The sequence below is a fragment of the Musa acuminata genome, chromosome BXJ3-4 (assembly GCF_036884655.1).
Source record: "Musa acuminata AAA Group cultivar baxijiao chromosome BXJ3-4, Cavendish_Baxijiao_AAA, whole genome shotgun sequence".
Classification (NCBI taxonomy): Eukaryota; Viridiplantae; Streptophyta; class Magnoliopsida; order Zingiberales; family Musaceae; genus Musa; species Musa acuminata.
The window spans coordinates 35,587,896-35,614,568 of NC_088352.1; the positions used below are offsets into that span (position 1 = coordinate 35,587,896).

Consider the following 26,673-nt stretch of genomic DNA (forward strand, 5'->3'; position numbering starts at 1 on the left):
AAAGGAGGAGGAGGAAGGGGGAAAGAGAAAGAAAGGAGGAGAGGAGGCAAAGGAGGAGATGGAGGAGGAGAAGAGAGAGAAGGGATGGGCGAGGAGGAGGAGAAGATGTGTCAGGTAATGGAGGGTGGCAGTGGGTGAGGGGTGGTGTAGCAAGCGGCCCTTGAGTGTGATGCATGAGAAGAGGTTTTTTGTCATCTGCCATAAATGCAAGGTCTTCAAAAGGAAAAATGGACTGAAACATCTGTAAAGGGGTGGTGCACGTATGGTTCATGCCCAGACAGGTGGGTACCAGTCATTATGAACTGGTCTGAGCGGTATTGAGTCCATTGGTGCCAAAGATAATTGATGATATTTTGAAAAAAAAGAATTTAACATATTTCTTCAAAAGATAAACTGATCCTGAGCACATGGCTAACAAGCAACAGTAACAATGAGCCTTTTTCTAATAAAATACAGAGCCACTCAACTGAATGTCTTTGTCTTTGTAGTGAGCTTTCTTTATAAAGTTCAAAGGATATGTGATGTATTGCATTGTAGCCACACTATAATTTGAATAAATAAGCTTATTTCCTTTTAGGTCTTATGGTGGACACATGCATTAGAACCAAGGGTTAAATCTTGATTTGATACTGGTACTCTAGTTGGATTGGTATAGCATCGTTACCATATAGGATGCCAAATGTCGATATGGATCGGACTACAAGCAGACAAAGAGAGAGCTATGCATTGGGTGGAGGCATCGATGGTAGGGAGAAGGTGGCTACAATGGGAAGGAGGTAGCAGTGCAGACGAGAAGCAACGACACTGTTGAGAAAGAGAAGAACAAGGATGCAGAGGCAGATGCACATGCAGAGGGTGAGGAGGAGGATGAGAAAACGGAGTAATACGAGGGGAAGTAAGAAGGAGGATAAAGTTTCCTCCATTGCCTCCTTCACTTCTCTTCTTCTCTGCTGCTGCCTTTCCTCCTCTTTTCCTCCTTCGCCGCCACATCTTTTTCCTCCTCCTCCTCATCTCCTCCCCCTTTCCTCCCCTCCTACCTTCTCTATACTGTGGTACTGTTCTGGCATACTGTGTCTCAGTACGCTAGAATGGGCTAGACCCATTTCACTCCAGTCAACGACCTGTAACGGACAAACTTCTAAACAAGATGTTGGATGTAATGCTTATGTCTGTCCGTTGTCTTTTGGCATGTTCATGCCTTGTATAGCAGGTAGAGGGGCGGCCGAAGGCTTATAAGTCCCATTTTAGTTGGGTTGGTGGCCTCTTTAGGCTTGTAAATAAAGGTTGTGTCATGTGGACACGTTCGAGAGCTTTTCGGTCTGTAATGGACCATTTTACCCTTTGTTGTGCAACTATTCAGAGCTTGTAAAGTCTGTTTGTAATTTGCATTGTCTATGAAGTGTTTTTCGGACATGTTTGCTTGTGGATCCCGATTGTGGCGTTCTTTTAACCCGTTCTCTCTTTTGTTGGTCCTAAGGGACAATGGGAGGCTTCGGGGAGGCTGACCTTTGCGGACGGACGCGCGAGGGTGCCGCACGCCTTAGGCAAAATCAGCTAAGGTCGTGACAATTATGGTATCAGAGCGGGACAAGCACTCATAGAAACACTTGACATGCAAACGTGGGGGACCTAGCGGGGCTGCGTCGAGGGCAGTCAGCACACGCGCGACCGTTTGAGGGAAAACAGGCATGGAGATGTAGGGAAAGGAGTCACTCAGAGGAGCGAGCATCTGAGATTGGCATTCAGAGGAATGGCCAACCCTTCGCGCAAGAGGCACCACGAGAACAGGCAAGCTTGGAAGAATTCGGAGCGCACAAAGGTTGGGATGGCTGAGTTTGAGCTACGGCTCAACGTTGACAACTATACTTGATGGTGCTCTAGGCAAGCGAGGCGCTTGGCAAGAATGAGACCATCCAAGGTGGAATGAGTTGCTCAACGACCAAAAGAGTTATGCAAAGCTCACAGAGGTGAGGGGAATTGCTAACTCGAAGAATTTGGTACTCATGCATGGGCTTGTATGCGGACGATGGAATGTTCGTGGCCATCCCAAGGCGGCCGAGACTCGGCGCCATGGAGCATTGAAACTTTCTCTTCGGCAAGCGAAGGATACGTCCGGAGGAGGCTGAAATGTGCAACGAGTTCAGCATGTTGCTAGGCCTTGAGGGGTGCAGCGGTGGTTGTATTGACGTGGAGGCGCAATCTAGCAAGTGCGTCTGCAGGAGGCAGAACAATGCACAGTTTGTTCAGCAGATCGGAGTAGTCCAAGGGGATGGTGGTCTCCGAAACGAAGAGAGATGTTGCTCCAACGGGACAGTTATCCAGGAGGGATAAGTCTCGGCACTCCAGAGGGAGACTCATGTGAGACGGACTTCACATGTTGGGGAGGAGTACCTCACAAACAACAACTTCACGAAGCTCGATGGACCGAGCAAGCGGCGAGGAATTGTCGCTTGATCTCGCTCGAGAGAATGCATTGGTGGATGCATTGCGAGATCAAGTGGGGGAGCGACCTGAAGCAACTTAAATGAAGGCACACTTAGAGTCGATATGGAGATCGGACTCAAAGGAGGGCTGACCCGTGAAATGGTGGGCGCGAGGGCCACCATCGACTCAATGCAAAAACGAGGAGCGGAGCAACTTGGGTGTAACTTGGCGAAGTACCCAAGCCGCCTGAAGGGAGCCAGCAGAGAAGTTGGAACATGGAGCAGAAGCACAGTGCTTTCCTTAGACAGAGGTCAAAGACATGAACTCTTGCAGAGGCAAGGGTAGGATCATGTTGTTCCATGGGTCCTTCATCCTGACGGAGCGGACTCATCTTGCATGGTGCCAAAGACGAAGGGAGCTTCGCGGCACATGCACCTTAACTCGGAAGAGCATTTGATGGAGGAACTAAGGCGACTCAACTTGCGGAGGCGAAGTTGGGTTCAGAAGGCCTTAGCACGGGGCAAGAGGACGCAGAGGCGGGTACTCTTGAAGAATATGCCACAGGGTTGCCATTTGAGTTGCTGTGAAGGAAGCAGTGCGCAGCGGAGATTGTGCTGGTAGGGGCAGAGGCCCAGGATCCAGACAATGGTGCACAAACTACAGTGGAGTCGGTGGACTTCGGGAGCTACTAGGCGACGGACTGTCCTAGAGCGGTGCTTCATCTACGTGTGACCCAAAAGTGGGTGGATGAAGGTCGATTGTCAAAGGAGCGAACAAATTCGAAGGTGGAAGGGACCCTGCGATGTATTGGCAGAGGCCACACATGGAGGGTTCACAATTCGAGTTTATTCCACATGGATCAGAATGCAATAGAGATGTCACCAGGAGGCGACATGGTGCAGCGGATCGTGGTGGAACAGTTTGTGGCAATGCGACGCACACGACATCGTCCCGTGAGGGATGAGATCATATGGAGGTATGATCGGGAGCTACTGGAAGCTCCACTTCGGTGAACAACACGACGGCAAGATGGGCTATGGATTCAAGGAGTGAAGGCCATGGTACCGCAGAGGCGGGTCTTCCGGGCGTGCATCGAATTTTGCATCGGATGAAAGCCTTGGTCATCAGCATATGGGGGCTGTGTTCCACCAAGGGAAAAGTTCGAATGTAAGTACTAGTGAGTTCCATGGGAGGGACTTGATCATACAGAGGTATGATCGAAGCAGCTGGAGAGTTGGACTGCTCCAGAGCTCATATTCGCTTAAGGGAGCCCGACAAGTCAGAGGACAAGGTCGAGTAAGCGAACGTTGCTACCAAGGAAGCTAAGGAGAACAGAATCGGTGCAAACTCTACAACGTGATGGCAGAGGCCATGCATGGGAGTTGCAGTCTGTCTTTCCATCGACCAAACAGACTGCTTGGAGAACACAGAGGTGTTGAAGCAGGGGGTCGAAAGGGGCGAGGAAGCGACGACGAGTCCAGAGGGACTTAGCTACCCAAAATCAAGCATCAGTCAGAATGGAGGTGGACTCAGAGGAGTGCCACAGAGACATTTATACTGATCATGTAGAAAAGGGATACAGAGGCGAGGCGACGGATAGTAGGGCCATGGGCATGCCAGCGCCGTACCGCAGAGGCGGGACTTCCGTGCAAGTCATTGATCCCTTGCTCTCATGGAGGGAGAGCGCTTGGTCGTGAAAGGGGCCGAGGAGGTGGAGCATGCAGAGGCAATCTCCAAGTACCGAGACAAGGCTGAAGGGCAGAGGCCAAGAAACTTCGTAAGACCGGTGTCAACAAGTTTCTCATCAAGATAGCCGTAAGTGAAGGACTTCGGGTCATGCAAGAGTGCACGACCAAGGAACGAAGTAGGCAGTACGCGGTGCTGTACCTTTGCTACTCAGTGGAGTAGGCGGCAGGGTTGATGGAGAAAACGGTACAATCCCAAAGGCGACCTCATCTATCAGAGAATTACTCCAAGTTGGGGTGAAAACTTCCCGCATTCCAGAAGTTCGATGGCATTGAGAAGGTGAATCACAGTAGCCAACTCAACGCAAGGAGTGCAAACACTTCAAGTGCTTCAGAAGTGTGAGCAAAGAGCAGGCGAAGACCAGTAACCAGCTCGATGCATGAAGTACAACCTCGAGGAGGCGGGCGAAGTCAAAGTAACCTTTGCCTTCTCAACTCTTAAGAGAATGGGCGAAACCGAGTACCCCAGTTCTCTTATCTATCCAGCAGAGGAGCTCTGCACAAGTTCAAAGACCCTTCGAAGATAATGGAAGACAATAGTTGTCAAATCCTCACCAACGGTGATCAGTGCTACTGAGAGTAGATCGTCCGCTTCATTTCCCAACGAAATGCCAATCGAAAGCGGAAGTGATGCGAACCTACTTGGATGTGACAACTAACTGAAAGAAGAGTCAATGAGCAAATTTTGTGGAGGAAGGACCCAAAACTTCAGAAGTTTGCGAGGCGATGCTCGTTAAAGCTCCAACAAGCATCCACCCAGTTCAAGCAGCATGTGGAAATTTTGAGAGACTGGCGTAGAAAAGATGGTCTTTTCCTTCATTTGGTGGATCCGCAAGAATCGACAAGGATCAACACAACTCAGCCAAACCCCCCCAACAGAGTCAGAGTCATTGGTGAGTTGTAGCAGCATGGCGGATAAAAGGGCCGACTACTCAAAAACAGCAGCGTAGAGCAGCTGGGAGCCAGGAGGCGCATTGCAGCTGGAGCGGAAGATTGAAGACTCAGCAAAGGCGAAGAGTTGCAGTGTTCACAAAGGCTTCGACGAGGACGTCGAAGGGATAAGTGGGGGAGAATGTAACGGACAAACTTCTAAACAAGATGTTGGATGTAATGCTTATGTCTGTCCGTTGTCTTTTGGCATGTTCATGCCTTGTATAGCAGGTAGAGGGGCGGCCGAAGGCTTATAAGTCCCATTTTAGTTGGGTTGGTGGCCTCTTTAGGCTTGTAAATAAAGGTTGTGTCATGTGGACACGTTCGAGAGCTTTTCGGTCTGTAATGGACCATTTTACCCTTTGTTGTGCAACTATTCAGAGCTTGTAAAGTCTATTTGTAATTTGCATTGTCTATGAAGTGTTTTTCGGACATGTTTGCTTGTGGATCCCGATTGTGGCGTTCTTTTAACCCGTTCTCTCTTTTGTTGGTCCTAAGGGACAATGGGAGGCTTCGGGGAGGCTGACCTTTGCGGACGGACGCGCGAGGGTGCCGCACGCCTTAGGCAAAATCAGCTAAGGTCGTGACAGACCGTCATGGGTTCAGTTCTCTAAATTGAAAACCTTTCTTGGTACATCTTGGTACCAGTTACTTTACTGGATGATACGCATGATAAGGTAATCTTAAGAGGCAAACGACATATATCGAATTGGACCAGGTGAAATTGCCTAGTCTGCATGCTGGTTGACCATTAGACCGGTAAATAGTGGTCCATACTGATATTTACAATCAGTTTTTAAAATTCTTGGTTTCCTTCAACATACACCACAAACCATACTTTTCTATTAGTTACATGAAATATTGCAAGCACATTATTGACCCCCTGATCATGAAAGTTGTTTTGTTATGCCCTCACAAAACAAGGGACATTGGGTTTTTTAAATAATATTTTCATAATCAAGGAATGCTTTGCATATAGATGCTTTGGTATTTCCAAATTTGCATTTATGTCCTGAGAATGCTGTCAATGTGACTACAGAAGTAGCTTGCATATGCAATATAGGCAAGTTGGGTGACTGAATACAAAGCCTCTGTACTTCGAGTCAAGCGTTAACTTAACATGCGTGTATATCTTGGTCTGAAGATCCCTCTTTTCTTTTTCTTACCAAATATTTCAATTGGTAACAAGAAGGATCATTCTAACCTCATCAGGTGTCGTTGTGCACACTGATTCCACAGACTTGCGGCACATGTCCTGTGCAAACATACGTTGTAACTCAAAACCTGGTTTAAGGTATATTCACAATTTTATACTGGTATGTCAATCTGTTTGTTTTAAGTAACTCTTCTTTAATAGCTAGCCAGATGGAGTTGGCATAGATGTGATGGATAAGAAGGTGACTTGATGCTATGGAAGCTACATTGTCTAGATTGTAGTTCTGGAATTTTTTCCAAACTTCTTCATAAGAAATGTCATTGTGAAGTCTATAATTGATCACTGACCACAAGATACCTAAGTTCTATCATCATGGCTCTAGCAAAAGAGTGAGATGGTGTTCTCAAAAGGATCAAGGTAATGTTGAAGATTCCATGGTCATTTATATCTTTGGACCTTTGTCACGAGATTGATGACCTTGGTTTTTGTTGAAAGTTATTAAAAAAAAAGAAGATTCTTGGTCCTTCGGAAAATTTCTAAGATATAATTAAATGGAGAAAAGTTGTGTTGTCCCTGAGACTGATTTCTTTGGAGTTTTTACAATCAGTATTTCCTTATGAGTGATCACATGCAGATGGAAAATGACTTGGATATCTTTAGGGGTGTTTTAAAATCGACTACTACCTTCCAACACCATTTTCATTTTGAAAAGCTTCTTCATGGAGTAGATATGGTCTAAGCCTCTATGGCACGAAACCACATTTTTTATTTCTTACAGAGACTTCTTTAAAATTAGGCACTTGTTCTATGTAATTCCGTGTAGTGCCATTCTATATTCTGGAGCCTTTCTACCATCATTTATTAAGAAGTTCATGACTGAAGTTTACAGGGTTCAAGCTTTTAGACCTCCAAATTCCTTGGTCTCACAAATTCAGTGTTAAGTAAAGCCTAAAGTTTTTTGAGGCTCAATTTGTTCCTAGGAAAAGTAGAGAGGGCAGTGCAGAAAACTGTCAAGGAATTTTCTTATTTCATGATTTCGCACAAATCACCATGCTCTTTTGGAAGTGAATAATAACTCAAGCAGCACCTAAAAAAATGAAGAGTTATAGATGGGAAATGTTTTCATCCTTACCATCACAAAGGATAGGATGTCTACACTTTACAGTACGTGCACATTCATGTTGAAGAATCTACATGTGATTTTCCCAAATTATCCATGAGTCGAAAATCTCTATCCTTGACCACATATAAATGAAGAACCATAGGCAAAATCATAAAGTTGTGTGGCTAGAATTGATGCTTACCTTTATATGAGTTAAGCATCACTATCCTCGGGAGCAGTGATTGCAAAAGGCGCTCGGGCGAGGCGAGGCGAGGCCCGAGCACCTCGCTAATGTCCCAGGTGGCGCGTTTCAAACAGGTGCCGCCTGGGCGCTCGCCCGAGCCCAGGCGCTGGGCGCTTCGGGCGAGCGCCTGGGTAAACCAAGTCGACCGAACCAGAATTTTAGGTCTGGTTCGGTCCTGGTTCGGTTGTTAGTTGGTTCAATCGAACCAACTAAACCGATATAACCCCAACCCTAACCCTAACCCTAACCCAACATTAACCTACTGCCGCTGTCGCTCTCGATCCCGATCGCGATCTCGTCGCTCGTTGCCGCTGCTCCCGCTGTCGCTGTCGCTGCTCGCGCCTCCCGCGAGCCTTCCCGCTGCTCGCGCCTCCCGCGAGACCTCTCGCTGCTCGCGCCTCCTGCGAGCCCTCCCGCGAGCCCTCTCGCTGCTCGCGTCTCCTGCGAGCCCTCCCGCGAGCCTTCCCGCTGCTCGTGCCTCCCTCGAGCCCTCCCGCTGCTCGCGCCTCCCGCGAGCCTTCCCGCTGCTCGCGCCTCCCTCGAGGCCTCCCGCTGCTCACGCCTTCCGCTCCCTTTCCCTTTCCCGCTACCGCCGCTCGCCTCTGCTGCTGTTGCTGTCGCTGTCGCCGCTCACCGCTGCCGCCGCTTCCTCGTTTCTCCATCAGGCTCAGTATACTCTTAATATTAAGTTTATTTGAATTTTGAAATGATTAATTTTCTGTTAATAGATTAATAATATATTATTTTGATTTTAATGTTAATTTTTATTTATTTAAAATTATTGTTAGGTTTCAACATAAATGGCAAGTGTAGAGAGCAATTCAATAGAGTCTCCAATGGTATCAAAAAAAGATCCTGCGTGGAAGTATAATAGCATATTTGTATTTAAAATTTTAAATAAAATATATTATATATTTTTATAATTTAGCGCCTCGTTTCGCTCGGGCGAGCGCCTGGGCGAGCGCCTAGCGCCTCGGGCGTTTGTGGACCTTGGCGCCTAGCGCTTTTTAAATCACTGCTCGGGAGCATACAAATTACAACCTAATTGGCAAAATTATATAGTTATTGGGATAGAATGCCATCTTTACCTTCATCTTATGGTTTGGAACTCTGCTAAGGAGAACTGGCAGCTATGATGAGAGTTGATATGTAGGGACAAAGTAATGGCACTGATTATTATTGGTTAAAAACAACAACAAAAGCTTATATATATAATAATCATGCAATAAAAGGGAAAACAAATGACTTTTCGTGGTTCTTCTAAATGTGAAGCTATTTTACATCTCGAGAAATGGTTTAAGTCCACACTAATTGTTTTCAGATTCCAATCGTCGATCACCTAGGTTGTTAATGATATAACAAGTCAAAAATGTGCCCAATCTTCCATGATTGATAAAGATTTATCTGAGTAGGATATTTTATGGAATACTAGATTTTGTGTAAACCACAAGGCATGTTCTCTTGGAAATTATCCTCTTCTCTTATTACTGTCTGCTCACCTTTTTTATATTCTTCAGCTTGCTTATTCTTCCTGATTCTTTGTGATTGCTTAACAGTGTTCTCAATTGTGTTTTCAATCTTTGCGCTTCTTTTTAATTATTGGTTGAAACATAACTGTGACCTATATCATGCTTTCAATTGTTGTCTTTCTTTTCATTTGTTATTGGGTATTGGCTTAGAATGATAATTATTTCACCATAACATAGTATTGCTGTTCAAGTTTGAACTTTTTGATGCTTCTTTGGTCAGTGAAGGGGATGCAATTAGTGATGGAGCTGGAGCAAGATTTAAAAGTGGCAAATGTCATCTGCATGGTAACTTTATAAATTAAACAAATTGTTACTTCTTTCAGTAGCTTTTTCACTGTTTTGATCCTCTAAAATATTAATCATCATGATTACCTGATTGCTCAATCTTACAGAATGGGCGAAGGCACTTGACCTCATCAATAAATGAAGTCTCAAGGGATCTTGTCGTCAATAAAAAGTCAAGAAAGAAACAAGCTTTACTGGTATCTGATCTCGGCATAAGTTGCTCCTCCTACAAACTTTTGTTGGCATAGTTGTCGCTCACTAACAAAGACATACTATTTTTTTGTTTTGCTTGGAACTTTTGTCTTATTTGAATTGTATTCCATTTTTATATTATTTTCCACAAGAACTATTTGGATCATTTGGCATCACAAGTTTTAGTTTTAATTTACATTTGAGGCATCTGTTATTAACCAACTTCCATGGATATGGAGGAAAATAGGAAAAAATGAAAAAAAAAACCAAGAATTTTTCTTGTTCTGTGGAAAAACTTCAGTTAAAAGAGAGGAAAATCATATTAAGAAATCATTCACTGCTTTCTATTCTCTGATGAGTTGTAAAGGACTTGGATGAGTGAGGTTGGAAATTCAACAATCTTTCTCGTAGCTTCAGGCTTGGGTTCAGGAAGGAGGACTTGGGGCTTGAGATTGTAGAGGGTGCAAACATATAAATGGGATGTAATAAGCTACTTTGTTTATTTATCATGCATCTGTTTCCATTTCTTTGAAAAGCAGGAAAAGTTAGCACATATGGTATCTGTGGTTTGGGCATTGATATCCATAAGAGAAGTTATACCACCAACTGATACAGCTTGAAACTTTAATCCTTGGATACAAGTATCAATTGTTTGAAATTCTCCTACCCTTGAACAAAATCAAAACTGATAATTTCCGTGATATGTTTGTTGAGCTTGTTGATAAAGCTTCACCATCATGATTAGAGCTACAGTCCTAGAAGATGTAATTTCTTTTTGTTGCTGATCACATCTCCTATCTTGATTTTAATTGAGTTTTATAATTGATTTTAGCTGATTTTTATAATTGATTTTAGAATATTTTTATAATTGATTTTACTGGTCACATCTGTTTCATGATATGTTTAGCTGATTTTTATAATTGATTTTAGTATGTTGGAAACTATGTATGTTGGACTTCTTAAGGCTAGTTTTAGAATCTTTGCATTCCAATTATCTATCGGTATTTCCACCATACATAACTCCCCTAATTCTTCAAAGCATGCCTCAAGTCACATTTTTCTTTAGAAATTTTCTAATTATATCTTATGCACTTTAAAGTTAGATGAGCATAAGTCATTGCAAGGTTTGCAATTTTGTATACCAGGATTGTACTGGTCATGGCTCGAACAGGTCCCTTATTGATGCCTGTGCACTAAGTGTCGGTACATTGGGATATACCAAGTTCCCGAAAAAGTAAAAAAAAAAAAAACTCACCTGCACCTTTTTTCTACTGGGCATACCCTCTGGATTATCTTGGTCCGAGTATCTATCAGACTGTTAAGTTTCACCCATAATGTTCTGTACAGGATGGTATTGCAAACCTTGACTGATTGTAACTTGGGGAAGAAACATTCCTTGCTGGTCATGTAACCTATATTCTTATTGTGAGTCATTTTAAGATACTGTTTGTTGGCCAACCATTTTTTTTTCTGTTCAAATCTGTTGGTATTTATCCATTGGATCCTTACAAGCTATACATTATGTTGGTGGATCAACACATCAAAATGTTTTCTTTTGTTGTGGTGTAAGTTCTGACTGTGGACCACACAACCAAGTGGAGTAGTCAATTGCCTGATGCTCAAATGGAGATATGGCCATGCAAGTCCTCTCTGATTTCATTTATCTGCCTACTGGTCATGCCAAAAAAATATCTGTCTTTAAGTCAAAACTGATGACCCTCACTGGCAGTGCCTGGGTCTCAAACGAGTGTGTCATGTTCCCATTTGTAGATATGCTTGGTGTTATTCTCAGATTTAATTTTTAGTCTGTTTCAGTGTCTGAAATTATGCTACTTTGTAAAGAAAATGTTGCTGTATTCTCCCTTGACATTTCTCTCTTTTTTGTCTAAATAGAGTAGCCAATGAAAATTGTTTATCCATTTAGTTTAACCAAATACATTAAAATAATCTTTTGAGAACTGGTATTCTGATCAATTTTAGATAAAGTTTCAGTTTGCTTAACATTGTGTGTATAACTAAGCAATCCTTGGTTTCGTACATGTGGCAGGACATGCTTCCAATTCTTACAGAACTTCGTCATTCATTAGACATCCAAATGGAGCTTGAGACTCTTGTTGAAAATGGAAAATACTGCCAGGTTGTTTGGAAAATCCATGTTTTCCACTGTGGTACTTTTGGTGGGCTTTTTCTAATTCTGGCCAATGTCCTGTTACAGGCGTTTCAGTTGTTACCGGAGTATTTGCAAGTTTTAGATAATTATGCACAGCTTTCTGTTATTCAAGAGATGGGTCGTGGAATAGAGGTCAGTTTTCTTCAGCAAGAAGCTTATAAACAAATTCCTCATTTGACTTGTTGGATGAACTGTTTTGTCAGTTCTTTTTCTTTTGGAATAGGGGCTCAAAAGAATTCAATGCTTGGTCAATGTGAAGAAGAATTGATTAATTCATTTCACTGACATGAAAGAAGAATCTGGGTGGTAGTAACAAACATGGAATTGGCTTTTCTGAATAGTACAGATTTAAAATTTTGCAACAAAAGAAATTCTTTGGTAACTTATGAAAATAAGTCATGACAAACGATAAGTTTGAGAAGCACTTCCCTTGGTCTTTCAGCATAGTGATTAAACATCTACCAACTAAAGGGCGGATGTTAAGAACATTAGATATTTATTTGGAAGCAGACATGTAACATCAAAGTACCACCATACTGCCATGTTAGATCCTTTTGCGATGTCAGAAATTGGAGTCAACTTCCTTTGTGGATAGAGACTTCACATTTGTGATTTCGTAACAAGCTAATAAGTATTATGTATGCTTAGGAGTAGGAAGCCAAAAAAGATTGCAAGAGATGATCTGGTTAATTATGTTTACCCTTTCATATTTTAAAATCAATTGATATTTTGGAAACATTAACAGTACAGCTTTACAGAACATGGTCTCCTTTTTAGTCTCAAATTCTGGTAGTAATGGAGTTCTACTTATATAAGAACTTGTTACTTCTTTTTATTGATGTTGTGCTAATTTGGCATATCAATCCTACCATTTCTGCAGGCCTGGCTAGCAAGGACAATTCAAAAGCTAGATTCACATTTACTAGGTGTTTGCAAGACATTTGAGGAGGAAAGCTACATAGTTGTTAGTATCCTCATCTGTTGATAGCAAAGTTCATCATTTTTTTGTTTAATTGCTACTTTGGGATTTTTTTATTCCAGCAACTCAGTTATGTATCCTTGCATTTGCTACAAGTTCTTTTACAGATTATCCCTTGTAAAACAAGAAAATACAAGTAACACTTGTAACACTGGTAACACTGGTATCATCATTTAGTCATATATCCTACTTTTGAACATCAGTTACTCTTTTCTGTTAGAAGAATTATATTACATGTGACTTTCTAACCAAACCTAAGTACACTGTTTCTTTAATTATTTATGTTGCTCCATGTCGTAGCAACATAGTGAATTGGCATATATAAGCAGCAATAAAATGTTAGAGGGAAAATTGTTTCAGAAAATAAAAAAAATTGAGAGAATAATTAGAATTATATATATACACACAACCCTGCTACATCAGATATGTACAATCCAGCCAACTATATATATATGTATATATATGCTGACCTTGATGCTTTACCATAACTTCACATTATTAATAATTGACATCTTTGCTAGTTTCTATATGTTGTTGCAAGCCATTTTCGTGCCCCATAATGCATCAATAATTATCTTTCTTTCTAGCAATGGTCATGATCTATAATTGTCAAAAGCTTAAATCCTTTTGTTATTAGTGATGTTGAGTTTTCTGCATGAACTTGTGCTAGATTCCTTTTTGACTTTTTATACTTACCAAAGAAAAGTCTCCTTTTGGTGGTCTTATAGTATCACAACTATTTTACTTGTATTTATCTCAAATTTATGGCCTACCAAGTGGGTTTTTGTTTGTTTGTTTGTTTGTTTAGGCTTTATTTGGTTTTCCACAAATCCTAAGAGTTTAATATTCTGTAGGCAATTGATGCCTATGCCTTGATGGGAGATGTCACTGGTCTTGCTGAGAAAATTCAGAGTTTCTTTATGCAAGAAGTTCTATCTCAAACACATTCTGTGTTGAAAGCTATGGTGTATGAGGTAATCTAGTTTCAATTTATCATGTTTTCCAAGCCTTTCTTTCCACTTTGGTTATTGAACTATAATATATCTTTGTATATATTACATGACAGAAGCAATCCATATTTTTCAATGTTGTAATTTCAATAAACATTTGACTCATTATATCAAATGCAGATAAGTGTAGTCCTAGACTCCTAATTATGTAAAATTCAATATCTTGCTTTTCTAGGATATACAAAATTACGAATACTAATATTTTCTGTGTTATTGCATGATTAATGCTCTCTGGAGCTTGCTGCTGGCAACAGTTTTTTATGCATTTTGCTTTTTCTTTAAATTTTTTATACATAAAATGCTTTTGAATACTTTTGATTGTCTTTCCTATTTCTTACATTTATAGAGAACTAAAATTTTCTGTTAAGTCATCAAGTGACATTAACATTCATAAATGGCTTGTAATCTTTTGCCATTTTAACAGTTTCTTGGGCACCCAACATTTGATCATATAAAGAAATGCTACAATTCTAGGAAATAATTTCTCTTTTTATCATCATTCTATATGCTCTATGATTAATTTGGTGGTTTGAATATATTCTTAATTTTGAGAATTTAAATCTCAGTCAGATACTGGTTTCAGTGATCAACCATATTGATATGGTACCAGTATATCATGTAGTATATTGATTTGTACCACTCAGTTTCACCTAAAAAATAAGAAAAAATAATGCCAATCGGTATAAGTGTATAACCATTTCTGGTTCTTGGTTGGGCCAGCATGTGGCAATTGGTGTGCACCATATCATTTGATATTTGAAACATGCTTAATTATATTTCTGTTTTTTTGTATAATTAATGTGTGTCGTAGATTTATCATAAGATCTCTAGTGATTTAGCTTGAGTAATATGAGGATCTGTTCACGTATTTTCAAACATTAGGTATCCCTTCCACATTATTGAAAATTTTCAGATGAAGGATTAGCTTATAGAGACTAAAAGTCTGCTTGCTTTGTGTAAAAGTTTGCATCATCAAATTTGCAAATTCTGCTTGTACAACTATAGAGAAATCTTGTTGTATTCCCTGGTTTGGAAGTCTATAGAGGATGATAGTAGATGGTAAATGATTTAGGTTTTTGTTTATTGCATTGTTTCTCCATAACAAATGTATTAATCCAATATGTGAAAATAATGAAGGACTAAAACTTAATATATTGTGTTTGTTCACCTGATGCTCAATGGTCACAAGATAGGTAATTCTAAATTCATGAATTGGTATATTTAACTTCCCATGTGTTAAATTAAAATTTGGTGTGTTTATCCTCCATTTGAAGCAGGGACTAAGACCATTGAGGATACAAACAGTGGCATGGTGAAAGATGATTCTGGACCTGGTTAATGTCCCACATCTGATCTTAGAATTCTAGGCATGGTAACTTGCTGATAATGTTAAGAACTGAGTGGGTGTACTTCCATATAGTACCACCTGTCTACCATGTGGTATTTGATGAGTAAATTACTTAGGTTATGAGGATTGTTGTTCTACTGGCTGGCCAAGGGTAACTACACTTAGAATATCAACTTGTTACAAAGCATGTTAGCTGACATAGATGAACCCATGTGGTGGTCGATATCATTTGTCTTGGCCCAAGTGACATACTAGCTTTATAGCTTGTATGGAGGAAGTGTGTCCATGGCTCCAAAATGCTACAACTTTATCAGTAGGTAGATAAATTTAAGTCATATATACTGTCCATATGTTCATTATATGCTATGTGAATTAGCGAGGTGATAGTTCGGGCAAATACAGCTATGGTGTACGGTTCCACAACAAGAGATATATTCTTGTCTCAAAAATCTTAAACTCGCTCATTAACATGCTACTCTATGCTAATGGTGAAACATTTTTTGTTAATTTTTTAGAATTTTCAAAGTTGTAACTATTTAGTCTATTCTTTTATGAAAATGATTTTTAAGTCTAATAGTCTATTCTTTTATGAAAATGGTTTTTTAAGTCTAACCTACATTATAAATCTTAAAGTGGCATATCACATGACTAACACTTGCTATATTTGAAAGGGTATTCTTTAGTTGTTAGTATCAGCAACTGTGAATTTTTTGTGCATCTTGTTTCTATACCCTTTTAGTTGTTAGTTTCGGCAACTGTGAATTTTTTGCATTCACTATCTTGTTTCTTACTTACTGTCGGCTTAATTAAGGAGTATTGGTTATCTATATCTTTCTCTGGTGTTAGTTCACCATCTTGTTTTTCCCTGTTGGATTAGTTGGTAGCCCAAACATTTTCCTTTTTCAAGATCATTTTCCTTTCCATCACCAGTTGCTAATTAGCTTCTATCACATGGCAGGAAATTGGAAATCTTACACAGACGAGTAGGTGCGTCTTTTGGGCTTAAATTTCTTTTTCTTTTTGTTGCATAATATCATTCCTGATGGACATCAAGGAACAACTACTCCCATAATGTCCATCTGTTTTTGAGTTCTGCATCTATATGGTGTTTATTCTTGGTGGTCTTTAAGATATTGAAAGCATAAAGACTGGAACCTTCTTGCTTTATCAGTGTTGGACTGGTACTTTGTGCCTGTTAATTCCTTGTCAAAAGTAATCACTATGCACAAATACATTGTAGTTACAAGTGATAATGGAGATAATACTGCAGTCTTTTACTTATTGAGTTGTTGGTGCATATAAGGTATCAGATTTAGCATTATCCTCTGCAAAGCCATGATGTCACTGTCTACTTTCTTGTTACTTGTATATGCTGCATTAAATTTTTGTCTCGCTCTTTTGTTTTTGTGATTATTACAAAGTGGGGAAAGCTAGATTTTGGTATCCAGTGAGGATTGTATGAGAAGGTGGTCAATAGATGTACCGAGTAAAACTGAATGTAAACTCTCTAGATGTCTTGTAGAGCAAAATTTGGATTTAATCCATAAATCTAGTTTCTGCATACATTCTTTGCAAAACAAATTATTATATGAAAGCACCAATGTTTCTTAAATATTCCTGCATTCATTCTAATTTATTGTGATGTATACTGAAATTTACTTGATACCATATTGTGGCCCTCAAGCTTCAAACAGCAAATCTGTCTTACTATGTGTATTTACTAAATCTATTCAACAGGTTTGACCAGTTATACAAGATATACTTTATTGAATGAATGAAATGGCAAGATCAGCTTATTAGAGTTGTGCCACACTTAGTTCTTTTTTATAATTCAAGGTTTTGTTTTCCATTATTTCATGCCAAGCTGAGCTTTATTATTCAAGCCAAGGTTTAAAATTTTGGTTTAATATTGACTTTGACTCCTTTTCATATTGGTATTACTGAAAAGGATAACAAATTTGGTATTGTCCTTGGTTCAAAGTGTTCTGATATTTCATGGACTGTCATCGTGCGTTTGCGTTCATTGCTTATGTTTACTTGTACAACTATTTGACACCATATATTGTCTAGTTTTGTGTGTTTTTCCTAGCTTTTGTAAGCCCAGATAGTCTTGTAGGTTGCACCGCGATTGCTTGTCAAACATAGTAGATTGGGCCAAAACAATCCCCTTTTTGTGTGTCATGTCCTAATTTTTTCAAGCTGGCAAGACGGAAACATCAGCCATCTCAGCATATTAGAACCCTCAGGTGACAAAGAGCTGGATGGGGCTCTATGATAGTGTTGGGCCCAGTTTTGGATTCACAAGCTTGTACACAAAATGAGCGTAGGCTTGTTGAACACCTTGACACCCGGTTGAGCAATTGTTTGTGGATTTGCTGCTATCTTTTTCCTTTCTAAAGTCTTTGTTTTCTCCCTGCACCTTGTATTCCAACTGTTTGTTGAATTACTCGAGTATCAAGTGAGACATAGGGACTTATTCGTCGCTCATCTTTGAAATTAATCAACCTTTTTTTTTTTCCATGTCTTTTGACACCTGTGCGAGGTTGCACTTTAGTTGACCCTTTACGGACAGATATCACAAGGGTACCTATGACTTAGGCAATTCCAACTAAGTCTATGACGTCTGGTAATAGAGCAAGCAATTTGAGGAAATAATGAAGTTCATGCACTAGCCATAACGAAGTACCATAGCGAATCAAGGTTGCATAAGGGGGGCAACATCCCTAAATGATTATAATTGTTAGATTTGCTCTTTGCTCTTAAACTACTGAAGCCACTCAAGAGGAGCTTGGTAGTTAGAATGGTGAGCACGATAATTGTTAGAACGACAAGCAAGAAGTTGGCCACTTAAGAGGAGCATGGTAGCAAGGTTCGCAATTTCGTACCGTAATGGTACGCCTCGTATATATATATATATATATATATATATATATATCGTTCTGTCCGGTAACGGGCGATCTGTGTACTAGTTAGCTGACGGACCGGTACGTACTGCCCGTACCGGACGATATTATCGAGTTGGTGGAGGATCAATTTGAATGGACAAGTCAAAGGTCCAAGCTGTGATAGAGTGGCGAACACCAAAGAAGGTGTTTGAATTGAGATCCTTTGTTTCGTCAATTATTATTGGCGCTTTATCCCGGGGTATTCGAAGCACATAACTCCATTGACGAAGTTGCTGGAGGAGCATCCTTGGCGATGGTTAGAAAAATATGAAGCAACATTCGAAGGCCTAAAAGTTGTGTTAGAAGAACTGGTGCTCAGGTTACTATATTATGGGAAACCTTTCAAAGTCCACATATATGCTTCGAACTTCGCTATTGGAGGAGTTCTTATGCAAGAAGTTCACCCGATGGCCTATAAGAGTCGTAAGGTTAGTGAGATAGAGTGGAAGTATCCTATGTACGAGAAGGAGACCACAATAGTGGTTCACTGTTTACAAGTGTAGAGGCACTTCATGCCATTTGTGCCAAGGACAAACAATATCGTGTTGAGTTACTTTTAGGTTCAGAAGAATCTCTCTCCAAAGTAAGCATGACGATAGGACTTCCTAATTGTATTTGACATGGTAATGGAGTACAAGCCTGAACGAGCAAATGTCACAGTCGATGCCTTCAACAAGAAGGGTGGAGTTAGTGAATACAGTGCAATTGGAGGGCGAAGGTCAAGTGAGTCGGTTGTAATCCTACTTTCTTTTCAGGATCAGGAATGGATCCCCAAGCAATAATCCTAATGCAATTGATCAAAGAAGGTCAGACATAACGACTTTGGATCTGAGAAGGACTCATTTATACCAAAAGGAATAGAATATATGTTCCATGAGTGGATGATTTAAGGCGTGAACTCATGAGTATCACGGTTCCCTTTAGGTGAGACACCCGAGTATACATTAAATTTTAGCTCTTGTGGATAGGTCCTTATATTGGCCACAATGGGGATCGATGTGGAGGAAAATGTTCGTACGTACCTCACTGCAAAACAAGGTGGAGCAATAGAAGCTGATGGATTTTTTTGAGCCCTTGCCTGTATCAGTGGTCATGGGAGAGCATTTTCTTGGGCTTCATATCGAGCTTGCCAATGGTAGGGGGACATGGGTTGATGTTGGTGGTAGTTGATTGGTTCTTGAAGTATGTGACATTTGTTGCTCACCGCTACATTGCTCTGCGGAGGAGGCAGTGAAATTGATGATGAAGAATGCGATGAAATATTAGAGAGTTCCGCACAACATTAAAAGTGACCATGATGACCGGTTCTTGGGATGGTTTTGGATCGAGCTGTTTAAGTTGTTGGGATCAATGTTATACTTCACAAGTCTCCACCCTTAAACGGATGGCCAAACTAAATAAATAAACTAGCTCTTGGAGCAATACGTTTGGCACTACGTAAGTGCCATCCAACGGGATTGGGTAAAGCTCTCAAACATAGCCCAATTTTCTTATTACTTACAATGGACCTCTATGTGAAACAATAGCTTCGTTGAGATGATTATTGGATAACAACCATCAACTCCTCACACTTTGATGATCGATTATACTGGAAGTAGCTTGTCAGTATATCACTTTGCAAAAGAATGATAGATTTTTCACAGGTATAATTGGAGAAGACGACTAAAAAGATGAAGAAGTGGGTAAATTTGGAAAGACGATCATCGGAATTTAAGGTTGACGACTTGGTGCTTGTGAAGCTCCAAGCAGCATCTCTCGAGTTCTTTAGGCAAAAAGTGGACAAAGGGAATGGTGCACAAATACAAAGGGTCCTTCCCAATCATTAGTTGGATAGGCAATGTCTCTTACAAATTATAGCTTTCGGCATGGCTTAAAATTCACAATGTATTTCATGCAAATAACTTGAAAGCCTATCGGTCATATTCACAAGACGCTTCTAGAAATGTCTCAACTTGACCATCCTCACCCGATCATTATATGAGAAGTGAGTTGAAGTCATTCTAGTGGATCGCAAGACAAAATTACCCAACGGAACGAAGTAGATCGAGTACTTGGTGAAGTAGTGAAAGCATCCTAGAACATAAGTTGTTCAGGAGCTAGAAGATGCTTGACGATATGAAGAAGCAATTGTCAAGGCCTACAAGCAAGCATTAACGAAGATGTTGATAGATTAAGTGGGGGAGAATGTCATAGACCGCAATCGCACACCCGTAACACCTTCGGAAATAGATTGTTCTTTAATTATGTTTGCTTGTGCAATTATTTGGCATTGTGTTTTGCCTAATCTTTGTGTGCTTTTCCTTGGTTTTTTTTGAAGTGTAGAGTATCTACTAGACTCCACAACAACCATCGAATAGAGTTGAAATGGGCCAAAACAATCCCTTTTTCGCATGCCACAGTTTGATTTCTTCAAGCTAGCGGTGGGGCCAAAATGTCAACCATCTCAACTTCCTAGAACCCTTGGGTGGCACAAGGCTTGATGGGTCTCTGGGATAGTGATGGGCCCTATTTGGATTCACAAGCTTGTATACAATGTGTGTAAGCTTGCTGAATACCCCGTTACCCGGTTGAGCTATCGTTTGTGAGCTTGTGATTGTGTTTTTCCCTTCCAAAGTCTGTTTCCTCCTAGCATTCCAATTCTTTGCTAAATTGCTTGAGTTTTGTGTTTTTGAGCGAGAATTCGAGACTTGTCCATTGCTCATCTTTGAAACTAATCAACCTTTTTGCAAGTCCTTCGGGACCTGTGCAACGTTGCACTTAGGCTAACCCTTTTCAGATTGATATTGTAAGGGTATCTCATGACTTGTGCCATTCTAGCTAATTCTATGATAGATAGACACTGCATCTGAGTGAATGTACGACTAGCGTTTGCTTGAAGCTTGATGCATGATTGTCAACCAGCAAAAAGTTTCTACCATGTCTGTGTCAGTTCACATGCTGATTTGCCTTGTTTTGTTTAGTATCTTAAAGCTTGTTAAAGCATTGCCTGGTAGTAAATATTATACCAAATTTTCTTGGGCAATAAAGAATTGAAATTCTTATCAAATAATAACTTGTTCACCTGTATTGTGCAAGTTGATAGACATATCTGTAAAGAAACAACATCTGAGTTCTGGAAGTTTCAGTACAGTCACACTGCACATTTACTCTCTTCAGTAAGAATTTAAATTTATACATTTTCTCAATCTATGTTCAGATGCTTCGGTTCTTTTCTAAGGCAAACTTTCTTTTGTTCTTTTAAATCAAGTTATGTTTTCCTGTATTCTTCAAGTTGGAGAACTTTGTTGGATGTTCTTTTTGATGATATATTTTCATCTTTTAACTTGTAATTGATGCAAAATTTTGTTTAAATGGAATTTAATTGTTTTATTATTTGACTGTTATATGTCTCATCCTTAATCCTTAGTAATGTATATTTTAATATACATCTGTTCCCTAAGCTTTTTTCCTTCTTGTTGATGTTAATTATGTCATAAAAGTTGTACTATTCACATAAAATTTTCTTTGTTTCTCTAATCTAGTTGTGTTTACTTTTACCAGACTCACTTACAGTGACCTCTGCATCCAAATACCTGAATCTCGATTTCGTCAGTGCTTGTTGAGAACTTTGGATGTCTTATTTCGGTTGATGTGTTCATACTACTCTATCATGAGCTTTCAGCCTGAAGAAAAGGTAAGAAAAGTAAGTTCTTATTTTGCTGCAATTACTTTAAACCTTGTGCATTTGGTTTTTAAAAGATTTTCAGGTTACTACCCAAAAAAGCTATAGTTTTCTATTTCAATGAGATGACCTTCATAGTGTATCAAGGAATCAGATGTGTCACATTTGTAACCATACTCTATTAATTATTAACATTCAGTAGTGTGATTTTTATCTCCGTGAACAATAGCAATAAGAAGTTGCTGGAAGTAGAAGATTTAGGAATTACTTTAGAGAAATTATTTGACAACACCTAGACTAAGACAGCCTAGAGGTTGCTTAGTTTACCCCATGACTACTAATTTAGATAGTTCGCACTGGACAGCCATTCAACTGCCTAGACAATGACTATGCGGTGCATTTAAATGGGTGATTAAACAAAGTAAATGAATTAAACTCTAATGGTATGACTAACACACATAAATGCTCGAGAATTCATTACCATGTAACCCCCAATTAATTCCTCCATATTTGAGGACATGTTATATGTCAAACATTAGTGGTGATGCTTCTTGGACATCCTAAACTAAAGTTTTTTCCCTGTCCTACACGAACTTCTCTCTTATAATTTTCTTATGATGCCAACAGCTATTGTTGCCTTCATTACAGTTGCCAAAGCTAGCAATGACCTTCATGGTGCTCTTCCATTTGTGTTAGCTACGATAGCAAAGGCAGTCCATGCTGTTTTTTAATGGCATTGATTGTAGCTATTGTTGTTAATGCCACATGCATTGATTGCAGTAACTAGGCACCCTTTATCATTGGGTGGCCACTTGGATGATTGGCTAGTGCCTAGATGGTCAATAGCACCTAGGTCACTAGTTAGCACCTTCTATTTTGTAAAACAAGTGTTTTACATATCTTGAATAATTTACTCCGAAGGAGAGATCAATTAACACAATATATAGTTTGTGCAAACTGAAAAATTGTTAAAATATAGGGCATAATAGTTTTATACTTTTGTATTGTTTGTTGCCCCCTTAAACCACCTGCAAAAATTGTTACATGTTGATATTTACTGGTCCCACAACTAATTAGGACACACTTGGCATCACATTGTCACTGCCACCTCCTCACACTTCCTCTTCATCTGCCTTCTCGTCCCTGGATGATAAGCCTACCATCTAGTATTGATATATTTTTCAATTTTTTGATGATTGTCACAGGCTTAGCTGTTTTTATTTTTCTATCATTCCGCTTTTTCTTTAGGCTCCCGTACCCTCCCCCACTCCTCTCTCTAGTATCTAGGTGGTACCAACCAAAATTGTATAAACTGTTGGCACATCCGTCAACATCCAGTATTGGTACTAGATTGAGATATTAATTCATGAATAGATATTAACTCTAAAAGTAGACAAAATAAGAGAAACCATTTAAGGTAGTATGTTCATGTACATGGGAAATCTATTGATCCCCTGGTTATTAGTTGTTTAAGCTGGTTACATGAACTTTGAGGAAGATCCAAGAAAAATTCACTGAAACAACAAAAAGAAATTTGATTGCTCTCACTTTGACTGGTGATTTTATCTTAAATTGAGTAAAATGGTGGAAAAAGATCCATTTAGCTGACTCAAAAGTAGTTTAGAGTCGACCAAGGATTGGTAATCTACTGATCTGTATATCTGGTAGTATACAGACCAATCCTGTCTGGTATCACCTGAAAAATATTTAAAAATATTACTAATCAGTTTTGGACCATATGTCTCGTACTGGGAGGCCAGGTGTGCAGTACTGGTCCTTCAGGATGGATGTGCAGTACTGCTGTTCGAAGCCGTGGTTGGGACATTACAGTTTGTTGTTTACTAGTTGTATCAGACTAGTTACATGGATACTACCATGATTCAGCTCAATCTGAGTTCATGATATCCAATTCCATTCTGCATGGTTTGCCATGCTTGTTGTGTTGAGAAATACCCAAGCCATTTTTGGCTTGCGCTGGCCGGCACAAGGAATGTGCTGACCAGCATGACATGGTATATACCTACATTTTGGTATTCTTTCCGTTCTGAGAAATGACAAACATTCTTTTAGTGATCTGAATTTTATAAGTATTTGATAGTAAGATAAACCATTTTCATTCTGTAAAACATAACCAGAATTTGAAACTTCTATGCAGCTATGTTTATACTGAAGTTTGAGTACGTATGATTTCACTTTCAATATTCTGTCATACATTAAGTATCTAAGAGTAATATAAGACATGATTTCCCTTTATATACTTGAGAGTTGAAGCCTTTATGCATCAGTTTTTCTGCCGAATCTAAAGAGCAAGGATTGCCATTTCGGGTACTAGACCTGTTTCGGAGATCCCAGTATGTATCAGTCAGTACCGATACACTGACACATGGTATACCAGTATATACCAATGTCTTGGAGAGGAAGAAAAAAAGAGAGAAGAGGAAGCGGTAGTGAAGGAAGGAGGAAGGAACGAAGAAGAGGAAGCGATGGAGAAAGAAGGAAGAAAAGAAGCTGTGGAGGAGGAGACGGAAGAAGGATGAAGAGGGGGAGAGGAGATGGGAGCGTACCTGGGAAGAAAAAGGAACGCATCAGCAATGATGTTGGCAGCGACAAAGCAATAGCGAATCAGCGACAGCAGCAATGGCAGCAGCGAAGAATGCAAGAAGAAGGCTCATGTTTGTGAGCCTGAATTTCTATTATAAGTCCTTTTCTTATTTTAATGATGAGTTGGATGGGCCCCACTGTTTTTTTTTTCAATTTTTTTATTACTTTTACTGAACTGGACTGAGCCACCTAAAACTGGGGTGATCCGTGTACCGGCCCATGCCCGGATCGGTACATGCCGCCCTTTTCGTACCATTTCGGGTGGTACAGCAGTCATTGCTTAAGAGTACATATGATTTCACTTTTCAATTTTCTCTCTTGTACATCAACTTTTAGTTTCTTTCTGCTTACACCAATGTAACAATGTTAATTGTTTTCTTGTATTATTTTCATATGCCTTTTAGTTCCAGTTACCTATTGGAAAACTGCTATGCAGCCTTGAAGTTTAATTATCAAATTTTAAAATATATTGAGGCTTTACTTTTACAATTCCATCATAGTTAAGTTTCCCCCTGTTCTCCCAGCGTTTAAATTCCCAGAATCGAAATATTGACATGAGGCAAAGTAACACATCTCATGACTTGAAAGGAATCATAGTTGATTCAGTGACCAGTGTTCCAATTGACTCAATTGAGAATAGTGAATGTGCGTCTGTTACTTCTAACCAGGTGGATGGATATGATGTACCACATAAGATAACTGAAGATCCAGTAACAATGCCCCAAAGTTATTGTGGATTATCAGCTGAAGCAAGTGATGCTGATGGTGCTACTTCAGGCTGCAATTCTCCGTTCTATCAGTTGAGAAAAGATGCCACAGCTTTTGTGGCACACACATTAGAAAGAGGGAGAAGAAATGTGTGGCAACTTACATCAAGTCGTGTCTCTGTCTTGCTGTCTTCCTCTGCTATTTGCTCAACTAGCACTTACCAATTCTTGAGAAACTATGAAGATCTCAACATATTTATCTTAGCTGGTGAAGCATTCTGTGGAGCTAAAGCTGTTGAGTTCAGGCAGAAGTTGAAAACTACCTGTGAAAGTTATCTGGCATCCTTTCACCGTCAAAATGTGTATGTATGTAACACTACACTAGTATTTAGTTCGTTTAATATTCTTTCATAAAACTATTAAATCTTGTTAAATACCTAGCTTATTCAAATTTTCCAGTCTTGTAAGTGCTATTCATAATTGGTTTAGATGTACAAGTAGTAATATGCATTCAGTTCCGTGTGTTAGCATCTTTTCCTTTTTTTTTTGGATATTCTGAGTTCATTGTTAAAATGTCATGCTAAAGAAAATATAGCAGATTAAAGTGTTTTTTTTTTCTGGAACTTACACAATTCTAGTATTTTAAGTCACAATAAAGCTAAATAAATTCTAGTATGATAGTCTTATTTTGTTTCCTGGTGGACAAGACTCGATAATGCATGGTTTGGGGAGTGTCAAGGTATGCAAGATTATCCTTGTAAGTAGAAAGACTATTTCTGTTATTTGAACCTTAGAAACTTGGATTGCAAAGGACCAACAAAGTTTCAAATACCAGTAAATAGCAGTTATTAATTGGTATTTACCAGTTTGACAAAGGATCAGATCGAACTACATTTTACCAATTGATATAACACTTTTTATTGGTTAGTACCAGGCAACATGGGTCAGCAGTATGCAGTCAGTAAATTAGAGATCCATAACCTTGGGAGCAATCTTACCATGACACCACAGCTTGTCTAGTGTTGTTGTTTGTGTCAATCACTGCAGTAATTTCCTGTGTATCTTCTCTCCAATTTGTTTCATCACCTTTAAGGCCTTCCATTATATGAGTGTGCTGGCAGTTGTTGGATTCCACAATGCTGAGGAGGCAATGCAATTAGAAGAGATCTTGGACAAGATGAACAATAAATCTAACAAGACATGTCTAAATCTAATATTGGAATTTGTCTTGGGATAGGCTCTAGCTGCTTGCAAAAATAAATTCTGATATCATTCCACTTATACTGGTTCAAAAGGCCTTGTTTTGATAACCAAATTCTACCAGCCTAAATTGACAATAAGAAAAACTTTCTATGAATGAATTGTAATGGGCATGAGCAAAAATCATTTATTGGACATCCACAGATGTGAGGGTGAAGTATAAGTTAATATATTGGTGGTGGTAGGATAGGAAAGGAAGAGTATAGAGGGTTTTGTTACAAACAATAGAATTGATGAGCACTAATAACTGGTGATATTGCTCTTGAACGGCCTCAACATTAATAAATTATACATTTAGCTGATGCCAAAATGGTGTTATTGCTATTGAAGGAGCTCACAGTAGTTAAACCCCTTTTTCTTTGCTGCTCTTTTCCTCTTTCCAGCT

General features: G+C 39.5%; 1 protein-coding gene across 6 annotated transcripts in view; it reads left to right on the forward strand.

Moving 5' to 3' along the window:
* LOC103971873 (uncharacterized) overlaps nt 1-26,673 on the forward strand; it is a 53,524-nt gene that overhangs the window by 14,985 nt on the left and 11,866 nt on the right. For 4 of the 6 annotated variants that reach the window (XR_001979063.2, XM_018828956.2, XM_009388594.3 and 1 more), the window contains 9 exons: nt 9,351-9,415; nt 9,523-9,612; nt 11,655-11,744; nt 11,823-11,909; nt 12,658-12,741; nt 13,611-13,730; nt 16,073-16,101; nt 21,600-21,741; nt 24,990-25,394. Coding sequence is in view for 5 of the 6 variants with exons in the window: in XM_018828956.2 (XP_018684501.2) it covers nt 9,351-9,415; nt 9,523-9,612; nt 11,655-11,744; nt 11,823-11,909; nt 12,658-12,741; nt 13,611-13,730; nt 16,073-16,101; nt 21,600-21,741; nt 24,990-25,394 (1,112 nt within the window). In the remaining variant the exon portion in view is untranslated. Of the gene's footprint in view, nt 1-9,350; nt 9,416-9,522; nt 9,613-11,654; nt 11,745-11,822; nt 11,910-12,657; nt 12,742-13,610; nt 13,731-16,072; nt 16,102-21,599; nt 21,742-24,845; nt 25,395-26,673 lie in introns of all 6 variants that reach the window. The other 2 variants (XM_009387138.3, XM_009389318.3) reach the window with 2 other exon arrangements.